Genomic DNA, 20,817 nt, shown 5'->3' with positions numbered 1-20,817 from the left:
TTAGGTGCACGGTTAAGAACCCCAGGTGGTCGAAATTTCCGGAGTCCTCGACTGCGGCGTGCCTCATAATCAGAAAGTGGTTTGGGCACGTAAAACCCCATAATTTAATTTATTTAATAACCTTGTGTGTCGTAACCACCCTTGGTTACACATATTGAGTTCTATCAGAGCTGTAGGACTGGTACACACAGATCATGGTCTTCTCGTGACCCCTTGTAGGGCTCCGTGGTGCGTAAGTCATAACTCTGCGCAAAACAGGCCTACATCTAGGCAGAACAATTCACTTTCCTCTCGCTCTCCCAAGGCCGGGAGGACTGATGATCTTTTTCGGTTCTTTGGCAGCGAAAAAGAAAAGCTTCACCAGATATCATGTAATGCACAGTACAAGACAAAAAAAAAACAGCCTGAATGATTTCGCATTTCTTCTAATAAAACGCATTAACCTCCCTAGAGCCAGAGTATAAAATCACGAAGACAGCTAGCGGTGGCATTCTGTCGGAACCACGCGACAAGAAGCAGTACGGAAAGCCATCCAACGTAGCCTCAGTTCTTGGACATCCCAGCAATCGTAACAAAATACCGCACGATGAAGGCTTTTCGAAGGGTTATTTCAGAAGGTGACGTTGTTGAACTGACTTAGGCAAAGCTTGTAGAAGGATGGAGAGGCAAAAACGTAATTAAGGCTCTACGAATGCAGGCGTCAATGTGCTTTTCTGGATTTCATCGGTGCTAAGACATTCCAGAAGTATGCACGTAGCTTCAAGCAATTATCCGTAAGACTTAACACAGAAATTAAAAGACGGGAACGGATAATGCAGTTGGTGGGGTAGGGGGAGGATCTTCATAGCAAGAAAACCTAACTTCGGACACTTAAAGAATATGTAAGGAATACTTCTATAAAGAATATTTGTGGACTACTCGAAGGCGTTCGATCAGATCTTCATTGAAATACTATCGGAAAAACTAGAATTATCTGGTATTTCTGGAATCGCAGCGCTCCTCCTAAAAACATACCTACAATATCGATGCTAGTGCGTTGCGATTGGAAACCAGGTGTCTACTTGCCTGAATATCCCAACAGGAGTCCCTCAGGGAAGTATCCTTGGCCCATTATTGTTTTTGCTATATATTAATGGTATACCAACTATTAGCAACAATCCTATTTATATTTTGTATGTAGATGACACAAGCCTCCTATTTAAAAGAAGCGACATGCAGCACCAGATCTTGGTTATTAATGCAACTATGAAAAATATTAGCACATGAAACACTGTAAATTGTCTTTTAATATATTCTGAAAAGAAAGCTGTGTTCCATGCGAGTCAAAGTTCGCTTATTTTAAAACCAGGGTTAAAGTGCGACAACTGAAACATTGAAATAGATGATACTGTGGAAGCGCTCGCAGCACCTTTGAATAAAAACATGAGCTGGCATCCTCACGTTAGCTTAGTCATGTCTCGCCTGGATAGGTGTGTTGGTGGGCTGGCAAAATTTCGCAAATACTTCCCGTATCCGTAAAAAATTGTCAATTTATAACAGACTCTTCTTATCACACCTTAGCTATTGGTTCTTGGTTTGGGTTTGGGTAGAGAGGAGGCAGAGCCTAAGCAGGAAGTAAGAGGTAGAACAGCCGCAGTCACGAAACGAGTGATTAACAGCATTGCCTATCCAAGCTCGCTGTTCCCATACAAGAAGGGTGATAGGGAAAACGTGACGTGAGAACGGAAGAAAATGCTACTCGTAAGCGGTATGAGCTTTACATTAACATACGGTACGGTGCGTCTGTGCTACTTCCGAAAAATAAACAAAATCGTAAATATGTCACATGCGCAACATACGTAGGGCGTGCGGAAACAGAGCCGCGTTAAAGTGGAATAAAGCCCCATTTAGGCCGACATAAGGAGTAGGCGGCACTGCGTAAGTGGTCACACATTAAATCAACATTCCTGTGCCCGCCGCGACAGCTTTCCGGCTATGAACTTACTGTAGGTCGTGGGTATGATCTCGACCGCAGCAGTCACATTTCGCTGGGGTAAAATTAGGAACGCCAGAAAGCAATACCATCGTGCTACAGTAATCCAGAGTCTGCAACTACGGCGTACGTCATATTCTGATTGTGATTTTATCATGTGTAGGCCCGTAATTCGGATTAAAGTTTATTACTTCTCCCACAATGCAGTGTGCCATGTGAGGCAATGAATACGCTGAACCCTCTCCGAAGTTATGAAGTATGCCGCAAAACAAGGCCTTAAGCAAACACCTGCCCCTGTGTGTGCTGTGTACTACGTACACATCAGTGGTTGACGTAGTAGTTCTGCGGAAACCCGCAAGGTAGAGAGAAGTAATTGATACAGGGGAAATCAGACATCCACCCGTTCGTAGCAATTGCTACAAAGGTGGATCAGTGGTGCACACACGATAACTTCACATCCAATCACCACTCTCGAGTTGTACTAAACGTTGAAGAAATTAAACATTAGACGACAACGCCACCGCTAAGTATCGTCGATCCAAGCAAACAGCACAGAAAGTAACGTTTGCATCGATTCCCACAGAGCATGGGATCCCCATAACAATATTTTAAAGTTTTATTTGCCTCCTCCTTCGACTTCCACGCTGCTGCAGATGTTGCTGTCAGATGCCTGTCACGTCAGGACGTAGTTGAGACGCACTAAACTAACGGTGGTTGGGTCGGGGCGTGGTCGTCACGTGGCCATGTCTCAAAAACACAGAAGACATGCGCTGTCGGTTTTTTTTTATGACTTTTCTTTATGAGCTCTCATTTTTCAATATTCCGAGGCATAACCTTGTAATTAACCTAAGACAGTGCATGTGCCACCTGCAGGGCTTGCGCTGTTGCGGTTCAGAATGACTATTGCGAGGCCTGAGGCGTCCACAACGGATTTTCTGCGACACGGGGCCCGTAAGAGGAAGCTTTACCTCGGGCCCCAACTCCAACGTGGCCTATTCAAATACATCGAAAACGCAAGAGCATTTTAATGAAGTGGTTCCTAGACCGATTTTAATCAAATGTGTCGCATTTGAAAGAGAAAGTTAAATTAAAGTGGCCGTTGGAAGCGGAAGTTCGATTTAGAGCCTGAATTTTGTTAAAAATATTTTCTGTTTCGGAACTTGAAAAGAATAGAAACACGAAGCTTACAAATTAATTGCTCGGCATCAAGAACAGATATCGCGGTTCTGTAAACGGCATCCACTAGGTCATTGAAAGCGGACACATTTGCTTTGTCATTCCATATATTACGTGAATTTCTTACGTTATGTGCAAGGGCTCTGCAAAAGCTGTGTTTTCATATGACTAATTTCTTTTAAATTCATGTGTAACATACGAATTTCTTCCGTTTTAGATGTACTATTATTTGCAGCTGATATAATTATGACGTCATTTGGCAGAGTTGTCAACTTAATCGCCTTGTTTTCTGAAAATTTTGTTTTTTTGCCACTTTTTAATAAAAAGTAGACGTCCTAAATCAAAAATTTGAAACCGGCAGTCACTAAATTTAATTTTTTTTCTTTGAAATGCAACAAACATTACCAAATTTGGTGCTGTGGTTGCCGAGAAAAACGAATTCCCCTTTTACATGTATTTAGAAAAGAACACGCAAGCTAAAGCTTCCTCTTAACGCTATCGCGTTAGTACACGACAGGAGTGTGGCGCAAAGGAAAGACTGTGAGAGAAGCTCGTGTCAAGATTTACGCCGCGCCCCATCTGCAGAATGCCTTCTGAGTGCCGTAACAAGCCGTGATCCCTCACGAATTCTGTGCAGTAGCTGACGCGCTTGTCTCCGTGCTTACCCGCACAAACGACGACATGACGGGGAGGAGGTGACGAGAATTTTAGTGAGGGAATAGAGGGAGGGAGAGAGAGAGAGAGAGAGTAGACAGTTTTGCGAGCTACAGCGCTGGAACACAAATTGGCGCCTAAGCGTGCACTTAGTGCCGACGAGACGAAGGCTCTCATAAAGCTTCGAGCAGAGCAGGCAAGGCAACATTTCACATCCCGTCACGACTGTCGTATGCAGTCGATATATCGCTTCCAAATAACGTCAAATGACGCAAACAGCAGACAAAGCTTGGCTTAGATTGATTCCTACAGTGCGTGGGATGTGCATATTTCTTCTGCCATGTAGTGGCCCGTGTACTTCTGTGAAAGTATATTGTTATTTATTTTGATATCGCGACGCTCAAGGTGTTTGTGCCACAATCACTCAGTACGTGGTAGTTTTCATGTTCATTGTCCGCAAAGCTAGCGCGGCGTCATGAACTCCCTAGCGTCCTTGATGACCGGTGCATGGATATTTTGCACATATCTTGACAATGCCTAAGCACCTAGAATGTGTATTGAAACGGGCGTTGTTTTAAAGACGTATGCTCATAGAGTTTCTGTTTAACATATTTTAACACACTCACGACTGCACTGAAAGCATGTGAAAAATTGTCTAAAAGTTGCACAGTACGCCTGAACATTTTGGGTGGCCGTGTAGCATACAAGTTGCGAACCTTTCGGTCAAATAACTGTCTCCGTTGGCGGTACAAGGTGGCCATCCCTTTCTACCGTGATTGCGACTTAGTGTTCGTATCGTCTCCTCTTAATATAAATATTTCTGAACGCATGGGTATCATTACCCACACAGCATCAAACAAAAGATACAATCTATTCTTTCTTTTCTCAATAATGATTTCTTCTTCGTAATAACCAAGCAAGTTGCTGCGCTAATCAAGGTCCTAAATAACTGAAAGCTCCACGTCGGTCGTTCCACTCATGAGAGTAGCTTGTTTTGCTAGTTGGTGCATGGTTATAATAGGATAATGCCAGCAAGCTTGAAAGTAATATTCATTCATGAAAACGATGTCCCCCAAGTCTGCACTGAACTTGCGCAAGGCATGTTCAGTGTGTTCCTTTGCTCCAAAACAGTGCGAGGGGCTTTTCAAGGAAATGGTAAAACGCTTGCTTTGACAACACTACTTACTACACTCATTCGCTGTGAAAAATATGTTAGCACTTGTCATAGAAACATACCGCAGTACACTGAGTGCATTCGCCCACATAGTTCAATACCGCTCGTCTAATGGTTAAATAGGGGGAGCCCCCTAAGTTGTATGTTCACGAGAACAGCTGTACTAAAAAAACGAAAACTGAAACCCCTAGCAAAACAATGAGAGCACTTGGCGTAAGTAACACAACCACGCTAGCTCGGCCAATGTACCTTTCTTTGGATGTGCTGCCACACAAGATTGTTACCTCGTATACCTACTGCAGGGAACCTGCGTTGCTGCTTCATGTACCTAGTGTTCCTGGTGGAGAAGTGGAAATAAATAGCTTTTCTGTTTTTGATATCCTACTGTGCATTTCGCTTTTTACCACAGGCTTCGTTTAGGTTGTTTCAGGTCAGTGTTGCTTTATTGATCAGCGGCCAATGGTTAGCGAATCTCGATGTCGTAGCCAATCACAACTCCTAAAGCACGTGTGCTATCGTGTGTAGCATCGGAGCGGCGCATTACGGCAGTAATTCTTGCTCTCTTTCATGCTCTACCAGTTCGAATCAAATAATTCGCAACTGCTTGCGGAGAAACATAGCACTTAATGTCGAGGCGGTCCTCCTCGTCCGAAAAGCCTAACCACTACTTTGACCTCTTTATTCTGCTTGCCTGTCATATGTTACTACTAGCTTGGGGTTAGTCTCACCCTCAGGCTAAAATATATAAATTCAAGCACTGAATGCCGAGCGTCAGCCTTTCAAAGCAGGTAGAGGCGGTACAGATCTTTTAGGGTTCTCTTTTATTGCCTGATACCTTGCCGGCAGACTGGTGGAGGTGGCATGGCTCATGTCTTATCTGTCGGCAGAAAGCATGTTTACTAAGCAGTGACCGGCAATTATTTCTTAAACGTTCCCGTGGCAATGTTGATGTGCATGCACAGCCTCTGGAAAAGTAAATGGCTGTACCAAATGCACGTGCTGGTGCCCGACCTGCCTGAGAGTATTTTATCGAAAATGCCACGAGTATAGGTGAAATTTGCAGGAACCTAGACGAACCTCCCGTATTGATTATTATGCTTGATGACTTGGTGCCATTGAAGTGCTTTCCATTCCAACAGGACAGCTAAGAATTGGTGGCGTGCCTTTTTAACAGCAGCAATGTTACTAGCCGTAATGTTTCATTGAAATGTAATTTTGTATTCCTCTTGATAGCATACTTAAAAGTTGATTTATTTTGCTTAGAATTAGGTTTCTTTCTCGGTGCTCAGGTGAAGCAACTCTGGATTGTCAATTCTTTATGTGCATCTGCGTATGCACGTGTACCTTCTACGCTCTCAATTTGTTAGCATTGTTAGTTAGTTTCGCCATTGAGTGTTTAAAAATTTCATTACTGGCGCTTTCCGTCAGCTGCGTCCAGTCATAGAAATGGTAGAATGTATCGTTGTTGTGGTACGGTTGTCTTCTTTCCTCATTGTGAATTTATGCTATGATAATCTTTGCTGCTGTTTTATACCGAAATCCGCTGGTGAAAGTTATGTTATCGGGCTTTAATGTATTAGAACGGGTAGCTTGTGTAGTGCAATGTGGCGAAATTCTTGTTGTTGGAAACACTTCGAGCCAAATGAATAATAGAATCAGTTATAGTTAAGAAAAATCCGCGCCAATGCAAGGGACAACGAAGGAAATGCATGGCAAGAGCGCTGTCTCACAGCAGAATTTTCATTCGTATCTACCCTGGCCATATACACATACAAAAGGAGGTAAAGAGAACAGAGGAATGAGCACAGAAAAAAAAAGACAGAACGAACCACCATGCAGCAATCAATGAAGATACAAAAACAGCAGACGTGACGCACTCACGATCGGCACAAGCAGTCTTTAACAAATTATCAATCTAGTAATACACCGTGTCGTGTAAGGATAGTGGTTCGTGACTGACGCATGCGCATTTGGGTTTCCCAATGAAAAAACACGTCTGTTAGTTGACACGATGTTTGGTCGTTGCTTGCTTGCAGAACAGAGCATTTGCAGAGTTCTGGTGTGCAGCCGCGTTTGTTTTAATGCAAATCCATGAGCCAACAAGACGTGTTTCTTAAAGATCGGAAATGTTCCCTTATGGGGGTTGGCACCGGGACAGACGACTTTAACGCTTTTGACGAATATCTCAAACTGCCACTGGCAACGAACAATTCAAAATTTGCTCATCTCTACAAATGTGTTTCCGCTCCTACCAAATGAATATTCTACAGAAAGGTTGAGTAGCATGCCATTTATGAAAACATAAAGAAAACAATTTTGTTTCTTTGGCAAAAGAAACGTTTAAAAATGGCAATTCCTTCCACAACAACGAAAGTGCTCTGTAGTCTTCTTTACAACACGGTGATCTTAAAGAAATAAAAGAAAGAAATTTCTTAATTGCAGTAACGTGAATAGATATCTTGACTGCAATCTGGCAGTGGTATAGAAGTTTCCCTTGTCGTGCAAAGGTGTCTACATTGGGCAGACCGTAAGGCAGATCTATGAGTGCTTGCGTGAGCATGGTTACGATGTTACGAACAAAATTTGCTCAAGCGTGTTCCTTGGCACTCTTTGCAAAACTTGTGAATGCAAACTACGGTTTGATAGTTGCGTCATCATAGGAAGCGTTACAATGAACTGACACACGAGATATTTGCGGCTGATGCCATTTCAAAATGCGCTAAGGAGCGCGTGGTCCATCCTTTTGTCAGCCAAGGGACTTGACTTTCTCAGACGGTGAGTGCGTTTTCAGAGAAATGTAGTCTCGTGCTCCTTGTAATACTGTTTCGATTTTTCTGTCACGTGTGCTCTTAGCGGGCTGTTCAATACCCATTAGGATCACGGAGTAAGATCAGTGGGTAGTTGGGGCTCATCCTGTCACCTGTCCGCTGTTTTTCCTTCATGTCAAATTAGGTTGGGCTAAAACAGGATCAGAAAACTCTCCTATATATTTACGGAAAACTAAAATGAAGAAACAGTTAGCTCAAACTTAATTCGAACTGCGGACCCGCAGATTGCAAGGTGGAAGTGTTGTCTCTATACCACTCTGTTCTTTTTCCTTCTATGCGGCCGGTTTTTCGTGGACACTAAACACAGTATGGATGCATATGCTAAGAAATCGTAACATTGCTCTTCTTAAAAAGGCACGTCAGCCATTCTCAGCTATCCTCTTGAAATGAAAAGCAGTTCAATGGCACCAAGTCATCCAGCATGTTAATCAAAACGGGAGGCTCGTTTTGGCTCCTGTAGATTTCACCTATGTTCGTGACATTTTCTATGACGTACTCTCAGGCAGGTCGGGCACCAGCAGGTTCATTTGGAACAGTCATTCTTGTTTTGCAGAGGCTTTGCATGCTCATCAGTCTTGCCATGTGAACGTTAAAGCTTATAGAGCTTGCATTCTGCCGACAGATAAGACACGAGGCATGTCACCTCCACCGCTCTGCCGACAAAGTATCAGGCAATGAAACAGAACCTTAAAAGGTCTGTAGCGCCTCTACCTGCTTTGAAAGGCTGACGCTCCGCATTCAGTGCTTGAATTTATATATTTCAGCCTCAAGGTAAGAATAACTCCAAGCTAGTAGTAACATATGACAGGCAAGCAGAAGAAAAGAGGTCAGGTAGTGTTTCCGCTTTTAGGACGAGGAGGGCCGCCTCGACAATAAGTGCTGTGTTGCTCCGCAAGCACTTCCGAATTATTTGATTCGAACTGGTAGAGCATGAAACAGAGCAAGAATTACTGCTCGTAATGCGCCGCTCCGATGCTACACACGATAGCACACGTGCTTTAGGAGTTGTGATTGGCTACGACATCGAGATTGGATAACCATTGGCCGCTGATCAATAAAGCAACACTGACCTGAAACAACCTAAACGAAGCCTGTGCTAAAAAGCGAAATGCACAGTAGGACATGAGAAAGAGAAACGCTAGTTATTTCAACTTCTCCACCAGGAACGCTAGGTACATGAAGCAGCAACGCAGGGTCCCGGCAGTAGGTATACGAGGTAACATGCTTGTGTGGCAGCACATCCAAAGAAAGGTACATTGGCCGAGCTAGCGTGGTTGCGGTACTTACGCCAAGTGCTTCCGCTGTTTTGCTAGGGGTTTCAGTTTTCGTTTTATTAGTAGAGCTGTTCTCGAGAACGTATTACTTCGGGGGCTCCCCCAATTTTACCATTAGCCGAGTGGTATTGAACTATGTGTGCGAATGCACTCAGTGTACTGCGGTATCTTTCCATGGCAAGCGCTAACATATTTTTCACGGCGAATGAGTATAGTACGCACTCTTGTCAAACCAAGCGTCTTATCATTTCCTTGAAAAGCCCCTCGCACTGTTTTGGGGTAATGGAACACACTGAACATGCCTTGCGCATGTTCAGTGTGGACTTGGGGGACATCGTTTTCATGAATGAAGTTACTTTCAAGTTTGCTGGCATTCTCCTATTATAACCATGCACCAACTAGCAAAACAAGCCACTCTCATGAGTGGAACGAACGACGTGGACCTTTCAGATGTTTAGAGCCGCGCTTAGCGCAGCAGGTTTCTTGGTTATTACGAAGAAGAAATCATTATTGAGAAAAGAAAGAATAGATTGTATGTTTTGTTTGGTGCTGTGTTGGTTACTGATACACATGCGCACTAAATGCGTTCAGAAAAGTTTATTTTAACAAGAGACGATACGAACACTAAGTCGCAATCACGGTTGAATCGTACGGCCACCTAGTAGCGCCAACGGAGCCAGTTATTTGACGAAAAGGTTCGCAACTTGTATGCTGCACGGCCACGGAAAAGTTCAGGTGTCCTATGCTTTTAGAGAATTTTTAACATCCTTTCCGTGCATCGTGAGTGGTGGTCTTATATGTTAAGGAGAAACTCTATGAGCATATGTCTTTAATACAATGCCCGTTTTTTTAATTATTCTAGGTGCTCAGGCATTGTCAAGATGTGTGCAAAATATCCATGCACCGATCATCAAGTACACTGGGGAGTTCATGACGCCGCGCTAGCTTTGGGGCGATGAACATGAAAACTACCACGTGCTGAGTGAGTGTGGCACGAGCACCTGGAGCGTCGCGATAAAAAAAAAATAAATATACAATCAAAGAAGTACACGGGTGACAAAACGCAAGAAGAAATATACAGATCCCACGCACAGTAGGAATCGATGTAAGCCAAGCTTTGTCTACTTTTGCGTTCATTGACGTTATTTGGCGGCAATAAATCGACGCCATACGACAATCGTGACGGGATGTGAAATGTTAGCTTGCCTGCTCCACTCGACTATTTATGCGAGCCTTCGTCTCTTCGGCACTAAGTGCATGCTTCGGCGCCATTTTGCGTTCTAGCGCTGTAGCTCACAAAACTGTCTGCTCTCTCTCCCTCTCTCCTTCTCTCTATTCCCTCACTAAAATTATCCCCACCTCCTCCAATTAATGTCGTTGCTAATGCGGGTGAGCATGGAGACAAGCGCGGCAGCTCCTGCACAGCATTTGTGACGGCTCATGGCTTGTTACGGCACCCAGAAGGCATTGTGCAGATGCGACACGGCGTAAATCTTGACACGAGATTCTCTAATAGTCTTTCCTTTGCGCCACACTCCTGTCGTGTACTAACGCGATAGCGTTAAGAGGAACCTTCCGCTAGGGTATTCTTATCTAAATACGTGTAAAAGGGGAATTCGTTTTTCTCGGACAACAGCACCAAATTTGGTGAGGTTTGTTGCACTTAAAAGAACGAATTTAAATTTACTCACTCCCGGCTTCAAAATTTTGATTTAGGAAGTCGATTTTTATTAAAAAGTAGCAACAATCCAAAATTTTCAGCAAACAAAACTATTATGTTCACAACTCTGCAATATGATATCATAATTATATTGTGACACGCTGACGAAAAAAGAGGTTTTAATCATCGTCGGAAGAAGACGATGTTCCAGTCTTCGCGTGCTGTCTAACATCTTGTCAGCTCCTTTAATTATTGTAAATATTCTGTACATACACGTCTGGTTGTTTTAAACCCGTAACATTTTGTTGGAGGTTGCGGGATCATTATCAAGACGGATTTATGCAGTGGGCGCTCCTTGGCTGCATCTATAATGCCAGCTCTATGCGAGGATGCTTTGGGCCCGTCGGCACCTACGCCCACCATCATTCTAGCACAACCCGGCGACCCAGGAACCTTTTCTGGCACCAACGACACTGATGTTAAAGACTGGCTTCAACTACATGAGCGGGTGAGCGCCAGCAACCACTGGGACCAGACCATCATGCTCGCGAATCTGATGTTTTACCTCGTGGGCACGGCACGCGTGTGGTTTCAGACACACGAGGAAGAACTTACCAGCTGAGACATTTGCAAACAGAAACTCAAAGATTTGTTTTGCAAGCCTGTTCGACGTCAGCGCGCCGCCCAAAAAGAACTCGCTTCGCGTGTCCAGACGTGCGCTGAATCCTATCTCACATACATCCAGGACCTGCTCGCTCTGTGCAGCAAAGTGGATCCAAAGGTGTGCGAACCTGATAAGGTTGCACATGTCATTAAGTGCATGGCAGATGATGCCTTCTATCTCCTTATCTTCAAGAATTCTTCCACTGTGCAAGCCATCATTACCGAACCCGGCGGTTTGAAGAAGCCAGCGTCCCCGCATTGCCCAGCCATTTCCCCGCTTCCCAACAATGCTGCTACGTCCACCTGCGAAGAACTCCGCACTTCGACCACACCCAATCACTTTGATGACATCCTCCATGTCATCCGACGTGAAATAGAAGACGCATATCCTGTCACTACCCCAACCCATGGCCCCGACAATTGCCAGGCGACCGTCTCATTGATACAGTCCGTCGTGCTCCAAGAATTGGCCAACGTTGGCTTGACCAACGTCTGCTCAGTTAATCGGCTTGACTACACTCCGTCCAGCACTGTCATACGCACCCGCAGCCTGAATGCACCAAAGCGGTATGGCAGCCCGGCCGAATGGCGTACTCCAGACGACAGGCCTATATGCTTTACTTGTGGCCGTATCAGATATATTTCACGTCACTGACGGTCTTCGTGGAATTCGACCCCATGGTCCTACCACCCATCCCACAGCCCTTATGCTGCTCCTCGGTTCGCCCTGCAAACGCAGCCAGCCAATTCTCGCGACACTTCTCGTCCTTCCCGCTCTAGCCGCTCTCCTTCGCCACGTCACCGTCTCTCCCAATCGCCCCCATATCACCGATCACCGTCCCCTAGCTCCTTCCGGCGCACCCTTCCGGAAAACTAACGGGTGATGCTGTCAAACCGACCTGACGCAAAAATCCTTTTTTGACCTTGCCCACACATCGGAACCTCATTAACGTGAACGTGGATTGCGTACATGTTAGGGCTCTGATTGACACTAGCGCGCACGTATCTGTGATGAATGCTGAGCTTCCGAATCGTCTCAAGAAAGCCCTCACTCCTGCATCTTCGCCTGTGGTCCAAGTCGCCGATGGTGGAACACCAGCCATTATTGGCATGTGACAGGCTCGCGTGGGTGTCACCGGACATCATACTTCTGTTTTATTTTATGTACTAGAGCACTGGGGCTCTCACGACCTCATCCTGGGCCCTGACTTTCTGTCTACACATTCCACTCTGATAGACTGTTCTGCTGATTTTGGGCAACTCGCTCTACCTGCTGCTATTCACCCTCCCGATAGTGATCCGATACGGCTAAGTTCCACAGAGCATATTCGCCTCCCTCACCGTGCCGTTATCTACATAGGTGTGTCCCCCGTTTCACCCGTACCAGACGGTGACTACATTGTATCTACTAATCCGGATGTCCTGGTCTCGCGTAACGTCGCTTTTCCTCACACAGTCATTACCATTTCGGACAACGCGTCCTGCCTTCCGCTTGTGAACTTTGGACTCTGTACACAAGTACTCCCGCGCGGAATATCCCTGGTGAAAATAACGTCAGCAAGAGACTACCACATTTCGGCTTTAACTTGTGACAGCTCCTCGTGTTCAACTCTTGCATCGCCCCCTGTCCTTTCACACTTGAATGCCCTAACAAAATTTATTGCTCCCGACCTTGCTCCGGAGCGTGCTCAAGAACTACGTTGCCTCCTTGCCTCATACTCGGACATATTCTATCTTGGAGAACGCCCTCTAGGACGTTCATCTGTCGTAAAGCATCGAATGAACACCGGTGATGCGAGCCCGATCCATCGGCGACCCTACCGCGTCTCGCCTACTGAGCGGCATATCATCCAACACGAAGTTGAAAAGATGCTTTCTCGAGACATCATCGAACCTTCTTGCAGCCCATGGGCATCTCCCGTTGTACTAGTTAAAAAGAAGGACAACAGTTGGGGATTTTGCGTCGATAATCGATACCTCAACAAGGTAACAAAGAAAGACGTCTATCCGCTACCACGCATTGACGATACCTTGTATTGCTTGCATGGAGTACAATATTTTTCGTCCATCGACCTTCGCTCCGGCTACTGGCAAGAAGGCAGCTTTTATTACTCCCGATGGCCGGTATCAGTTCAAAGTGATGCCTTTCGGTTTATGTAATGCCCCGGCCACAATTGAACGAATGGTGGACGCCCTCCTACACGGTTTCAAGTGGTCCATCTTTCTCTGTTACATGGACGACGTGATCGTTTTTTTCCGAGTTTTGCGACACACCTCGAGCGCCTGTCGTCGATCCTCTCTGCTTTTCGTCAGGCAGGGCTACAAATAAATTCGTCCAAGTGCCACTTCGGTCGTCGTAAAATTTCTGGGCTCGGGCATCTCGTCGATACTTCTGGTGTACGCCCTGATGAAGATAAAATACGGGCAGTCAAAGACTTTCCCGTGCCAACATGTGCCAATGATATTCGCAGCTTCTTGGGCCTTTGCTCCTACTTCCGTCGGTTTGTCCGAAATTTTGCGAACGTTGCGCGCCCCCTCAACCAGCTCCTCAAGAAAGACGCTGCACTCATTCGGGGCCCTGAGCAAGCTGGTGCTTTCACCATGCCGATTGGGCTGCTTACGTCCCCGCCCATTCTCGCTCACTTTGATGCCTCAGCTCGAACAGAAGTCCGTACCGATGCCAGTGGCCACGGTATTGGAGCTATCTTGGCACAGAAAAAAACAAGAGCGAGAACGTGTTATTGCCTACGCCAGCCGCCTTCTCTCCTCTGCGGAGAGCAATTATTCTATCACCGAACGCGAGTGCCTGGCTCTCGTTTGGGCAGTGGGTAAATTCCGCCCCTATTTCTATGGCCGCCACTTCCCAGTCATCACTGATCACCACGCTCTGTGTTGGCTTTTGTCCCTCAAAGATCCTTCAGGGTGCCTTGGTTGCTGGGCTCTGCGCCTCCAAGAATAGAACTACTCAGTTGTATACAAGACCGGCCGGTTACATCAAGATGCGGACTGCTTGTGGCGCCATCCTGTCAACCCTCCTGACGTTTCTGCGGCCAGCATACCTGTCACCGTTCTCTCTCTGGCTGCTTTTTGCTACATTGGAGCTGAACAACGTCCGGACGCCTCCTTCCAACACCTTATTCAAGGCTCACTTCAACGACGCCCGATCCTTCCCTTCGCATGTTTGAACTTCAAATTGTATATTGTACCGCTCTAACATGCGCCCGGACGGCCCTGCCCGGCTCTTCGTTGTGCCTGAGCATCTGCGTCAGACTGTTCTCGCCCGGCTTCATAATGTACCGACTGCAGGTCACCTTGGCGTGTCACGGACGTATGACCGCGCTCGTCGGCGCTTCTTTTGGCCTGGTCTATACCGTGACGTCTGCCGTATGTCGCTGCGTGTGATCTTAGTCAACGACGCAAAAAGCCGGCCACACTCCCTGCTGGTCGCCTTCAACCGCTTGACGTACCATCAGAACTATTCTTCCATCTAGGTGTTGATCTTTTAGGCCCTATTCCTACATCTGCTTCGGGAAACAAGTCGATTGCTTTACAAACAGACTACGCCACCCGATATGCAATGACACGGGCTCTTCCGACAAGCTGTGCAACCGATGCCGCCGACTTCCTCCTAGAAAACGTCATCCTTCACCACGGCGCCCCTCGACAGCTCCTCGGCGACCGAGGCCGCTACTTTATTTCTAAAGTTGTCAATGACATTCTACACTAGTGGGCGACTAATCATAAACTTGCTACTGCTTACCATCTACAAACAAACGGTCTAACCGAGCGCCTTAACCGCACCCTTACTGACATGCTGTCCATGTATCTCCGATGACCATCGCGACTGGGACCTTGCGCTACCGTTCGTTACTTTCGCTTTAATTCATCTCGCCATGATACCGCAGGCTTCTCTCCATTCTTCCACTTGCTTGGCCGTGACCCCACGTTACTTTTCGACACCGTTCTGCCTGCTAGTCTGAATTCCACATCCGAGTACGCCCGCGAAGCTATCCTCAAAGCACAAGAAGCACGCCATATTGCTCGACGTCGACTTGTGGAGTCGCAGGACAATCAGCGGCGCTTATATGACGCCCGCCATCGTAACGTCCATTACACACCGGGCGCCCTGGTTCTCCTTTGGTCGCCATCGCGAAGCGTTAGCCTCTCGGAGAAGCTAGTTTCATGCTACTCCGGCCCTTATCGTGTCTTGCCTCAAGTAACTGACGTCACGTACGAAATTGCCCCTCTTGAACCAACCGTGTCTCAGCATCGCTCCGACGTGGTCCATGTCACGCGTCTCATGTTGTATCACTCGCCCGCCTCCTAACCTGCACTGAGCCGGTGCTTCAGCCTCCGGGGGTCATGTGACACGCTGACAAAGAAGATGTTTTAATCATCGTCAGAAGCTAGGCTTTGCTCAAGGAAACATAGAAAAACACTTTGCGGACCTCTGACGGGACATCGGTGCCAAGATCACGGTACGACCTGTGCCCAGACATGTACACCCCGAAAACAACAAGGGCAGACGACAAGCGAGAGGACAATTCCTCATTAACCAAGCCTCGGCGAACCGCGAACGCTCAGCTCTTGTGGACGCGGCTGCATACGCGGGAAACAAAGTTTTCGCAGTGGCCGTTGTGGACGGCCGCGGATCCACAAGACATGCAGCCACGGTAATCGCAAGGAAGCCTGAACAGGCGGAACAGGTTGCGATCGCTGTTGCGTTCACCGACGACAAACTTAGCCATACCTACAGCGACTCCATAGCCGCTATCAGAGCTTTCCAAAACGGCATGGTCTGCGCACAGGCTCTCAGAATTGTTACATAGAAAGAGGTTAACAAACACGTCATAGACTGGTTCTCGGCACATTTAGGACCAAAGATCGGCGACGTACCCTACCTGAACGAGGCGGCACACAGGCTGTCAGAACTGTTACATAGAAAGAGGTTAACAAACATGTCATAGACTGGTTCTCGGCCAACTTAGGACCAAAGATCGGCGACGTACCCTACCTTAACGAGGCGGCGCACGAGGCTGCGCGCGCGCTTACAGACCGCGCTGCTTCACCCGACCACTCGAAGAACAAGGACGCCCCCACTACATACAATGAAATCACTGAACACTACTACCTACGACGTAGAGAGTATAGCACGCAACACCGCACGCTCACTCGAGCTCAAGCGGTTACACTCAGAATGCTACAAACAGACACATACCCCACGCAAAACAAACTACACCATTACATGCCTGAGCTCTACGACAAGTCTTATTGCACCAATTGCATTAGATCCCTTAACGTATATCATTTACTGTGGCCGTGCTCGCAAGCTCACATAAACTACGAACAGGACAAGCGCAAGTTTGAAGAAGCAATCCGAAGCGAAGAACTCGCTCCCCAACTCTGGGCCGTCCAGCAGGTCCACGACGCTGCCAGGAAACTCAACCTTCCGGTTCCGTCGTGGGAGACGCCCACTCCATGAGAGCCCAAAGCTCTCGTGGCCTGCAGGACCTCGAATAAAGTTGATTTCCTGACTGCCATCGTCGGATGAAGACGATGTTCTGGTCTTCGCGCGCTGTCTACCATCTCGTGAGCTGCTATTATAATTGTAAATAATCTGTATATACTTGTCCGACTGTTTTTAACTCCGTAACAATATCAACTGCATATAATGGTACATCTAAAACGGACGAAGTTTATATGTCACACTTGAATCTAAAGAAATTAGTCATATGTAAATACAGCTTTTGCAGGACCCTTGTACACAACGTAACAAATTCACGTAAGATATAGAATGACAAAGTAAATTTGTCTGCCTTCATTGATCTAGTGGATGCCGTTTACAGAACCGCGATATCCGTTCTTGATGCCGAGCAATTAATTTGTAAGCTTCGTGTTTCTATTCTTTTCAAGTTTCGAAATATAGAAAATATTTTTAACAAAATTCAGGCTCTAAATCGAACTTCCGCTTCCAACGGCCACTTTAATTTAACTTTCTCTTTCAAATGCGACACATTTCATTAAAATCGGTCTAGGAACCACTTCATAAAAATGTTCTTGCGTTTTCGATGTATTTGAATAGGCCACGTCAGAGTTGGGGCCCGAGTTAAAGCTTCCCCTTACGGGCCCCGTGTCGCAGAAAATCCGTTGTGGACGCCTCAGGCCTCGCAATAGTCATTCTGAACCCCAACAGCGCAAGCCCTCCAGGTGGCACATGCACTGTCTTAGGTTCATTACAAGGTTATGCCTCGGAATTTCAAAAAATGAGAGCTCATAAAGAAAAGTAATTAAAAAAAAAACCGACAGCGCATGTCTTTTGTGTTTTAGAGACATGGCCACGTGACGACCACGCGTCGACCCAGCCACCGTTAGTTGCGTGCGTCTCAACTACGTCCTGACGTGGCAGGCATTACAGCAACAGCTGCAGCAGCGTGGAAGTCGAAGGAGGAGGCAAATAAAACTTTAAATTAATGTTATGGGGATCCCATGCTCTGTGGGAATCGAAGCAAACGTTACTTTCTGTGCTGTTTGCTTAAATCGACGATACTTAGCGGTGGCAGTGTCGTCTTATATTTAATTTCTTCAACGTTTAGTACAACTCGAGAGTGGTGATTGGATGTGAAGTTATCGCGTGTGCACCACTGATCCACCTTTGTAGCAATTGCTACGAACGGGTGGATGTCTGATTTCCCCTGTATCAATTACTTCTCATTAATGCCCTCATTAGAAAATTCTTCAAGAGAGCCCTCGGGCTGCCCGTCAGAACACATACAGAGGACCTCCTTCGGCTCGGCATACACAACACCATGGAGGAGATGGCCGAGGCTTAGGAACGGGCCCAGCTAACTCGGCTGTCCACCACGCCAGCCGGCAGGCGTATCCTCGACGAGATCGGACTCGCACCAACCAAGAACTTGGCTGAAGACACCCAAATCCCCAGAGAAATAGGTAAGAAGATCGTGGTCGCCCCTTTGCCCCGCAACGTTCATCCCGTTCCCAACGCAGGTCGTCGCAAGGCAAGAGCATTTAATATACTAAAGCAAATAAACAAAGACAAAATCCCAGCAAGCTTCGTGGACGCAGCTGCATACCGAGACGCCAAGGCTTTCGCGATTTTCGTCATTGACACGCTGGGCAAAGTCATCAACTGTGCTTCCGTCCGGACGACGAACCCAGAGGTGGCCGAGCAAGTGGCCATTGCACTCGCCATGCAAGACGGTCGGAGAGACAGGGTGTATAGCGATTCGAAAGCCGCCATCAGGGCATTCCAGAAAGGCCGGGTAGGCCGGCAGGTAGTTCAAATTCTGAAAGGCGCCAAGCAGGGCAACACCTCCATGCACTCGATCCGTTGGTTCCCTGCACACGTCGGGGCGATTGAGGGGGTTCCTCTGAACCAAAACGAGTCTGCCCACGAGGCTGCGCGTGGCTTTACCGACCGCGCTGCCCTCGGATCGGGCGCCTCTCTCCCCGGACACAGAGACGCTCCTCTCACACACAACGAAATCACGAAATTCTTTTACTTAGAGAGAAGGGTTTTCCCCCCGCCTCACTCCAAGCTAAGCAGGTCGCAGGCGGTCACACTAAGACTTCTGCAAACTAATTCGTACCCAAATCCGGCGTCCCTTAATAGCATATATCCAGAGATTTATCCAAATTGTTCTTGCGTGGCCTGTGGTGAGGTAGCTACGTTGCCTCATATGCTCTGGGAGTGCAGGTCGCTGGGCCCGAAGTTCACCAAGGAAGAGTGGGACGCGCTCCTGCGAAGTCCTGTCTTTGAGGATCAAATCCTGGCTGTCCAGCGCGCCCGCGATCGGGCCGGCAGACTAGATCTGTCAGTCCCGTCGTGGGATTAGCCGGGTGCGCTTTTTATCGCGCTTTGCTGGACCAAATAAAAGTTTATTCACTCACTCAAATTACTTCTCTCCACCTTGCGGGTTTCCGCAGAACTACTACGTCAACAACTGATGTTTGCGTAGTACACAGCACACACAGGGGGAGGTGTTTGCTCAAGGCCTTGTTTTGCGGCATACTTCATAACCTCTGAGAGGGTTCAGCGTATTCATTGCCTCACATGGCACACTGCATCGTGGGAGAAGTAATAAACTTTAATCGAATTACGGGCCTACACATGATAAAATCACAATCAGAATATGACGTACGCCGTAGTTGAAGACTCCGGATTAATGTGGCACAATGGTGTTATTTTCTGGCGTTCTTAATTTTACCCCAGCGAAATGTGACTGAAGCGGTCGAGATCATACCCACGACCTACAGTAAGTTTATAGCCGGAAAGCTGTCGCGGCGGGCACAGAAGTGTTGATTTGATGTGTGACCTCTTCCGCAGTGCCGCATAGAACTTAGGTCGGCCTAAATGGGGCTTTATTCCACTTTAATGCGGCTTTGTTTCTGCATGCCCTACGTATGTTGTGCATGTGACAAGTTTACAATTTTGTTTATTTTTTATAAGTAGCACAGACGCACCGTACTGTACCTTGAAGTTAAGCTCATACCGTTTACGAGTGGCATTTCCTTGCCTTCTCACGTCACGTTTTTTCTATCACCCCTCTTGTATGGGAAAAGCGAGTATGGAGTGGCAATGCTGTTTTTCACTCATTTTGCGAGTGCCCCTGTTCTACCCATTCTCTGCCTCCTCTCTCTCCTCCTCTCTGCCATTTTCTCTAGCTTCCCTCTGGACTTGCACTGTAGTAGGTAAGTAAGCGCTGCAATTTCTGCAAAGCTCTTGCGGGGGGTCAAAGAGACTTACAGCTATCAAGAGGCTAACGTGGTGACACTCATGTAGCTCCAGAGGGCATCCTGCACATATGACGCAGTACAAAGGTCTAAACGGGCTTCTCGCGCCAGCTATCGTCTCTGCCCCACTCCTCTCATGTATACACAGTGTTTGAACCAGCCCTCGACGAGGTGTGCCAGACGACGTCTTGGCGGAAGCGGAAGCAGCAGTGCGGTGGCGGAAGCGGTGGCGGAAGCAGCAGCGTATGTGCCACTGCCACCAAGTACAACAACAACAATACCAACAGCAGCACCACCAGTGGGAAAGTTGACTGAAGAGACAAGGAAACCTACGCTTTAAAAGAATAGAAGAAGGAGAGTGTCTGGTACGCGTCCGTGGTTGCGATCCAGAAAGACGGCGAGAGCGCATAGGTTGGAGCTTGTGAGGCGCTTGGTCCCAGCTCATGAGAACTCTACCCAGTCCATTCAGCTCTTCCCGATGGCCTGTCACCTCCCGACAACTACACTACATGAACCATGGGAGAAAGGTGGTTGTGGGGGGGGGGGGGGGGGGGGGCGGAGGAGCGCGCTCTTGATGGGCGCCTGGACCCCGGCTCGCAAAGCCTTCCACCCGGAGCAACCTGTCTCCCCGAAGACCAGCAGCATCCCTCACATTGTAAGACGAA

The 20,817-nt window shown here is 47.3% G+C and overlaps 1 protein-coding gene across 1 annotated transcript in view; it reads left to right on the top strand.

The window, feature by feature from the left end:
- The window catches only part of LOC129381437 (uncharacterized), a 67,967-nt gene extending 47,500 nt beyond the window's left edge, over window positions 1-20,467 (top strand). The window contains exon 5 of the mRNA XM_072285172.1: window positions 20,301-20,467. Coding sequence (XP_072141273.1) covers window positions 20,301-20,467 — 167 coding nt within the window. The remainder of the gene's footprint in view (window positions 1-20,300) is intronic.
- The last annotated feature ends 350 nt before the right edge of the window (window positions 20,468-20,817 follow it).

Source organism: Dermacentor andersoni, chromosome 11, assembly GCF_023375885.2.
Source record: "Dermacentor andersoni chromosome 11, qqDerAnde1_hic_scaffold, whole genome shotgun sequence".
NCBI lineage: Eukaryota > Metazoa > Arthropoda > Arachnida > Ixodida > Ixodidae > Dermacentor > Dermacentor andersoni.
The sequence above is the reverse complement of the archived record's forward strand: the minus strand, read 5'-3'. Positions and strand labels throughout refer to the sequence as shown.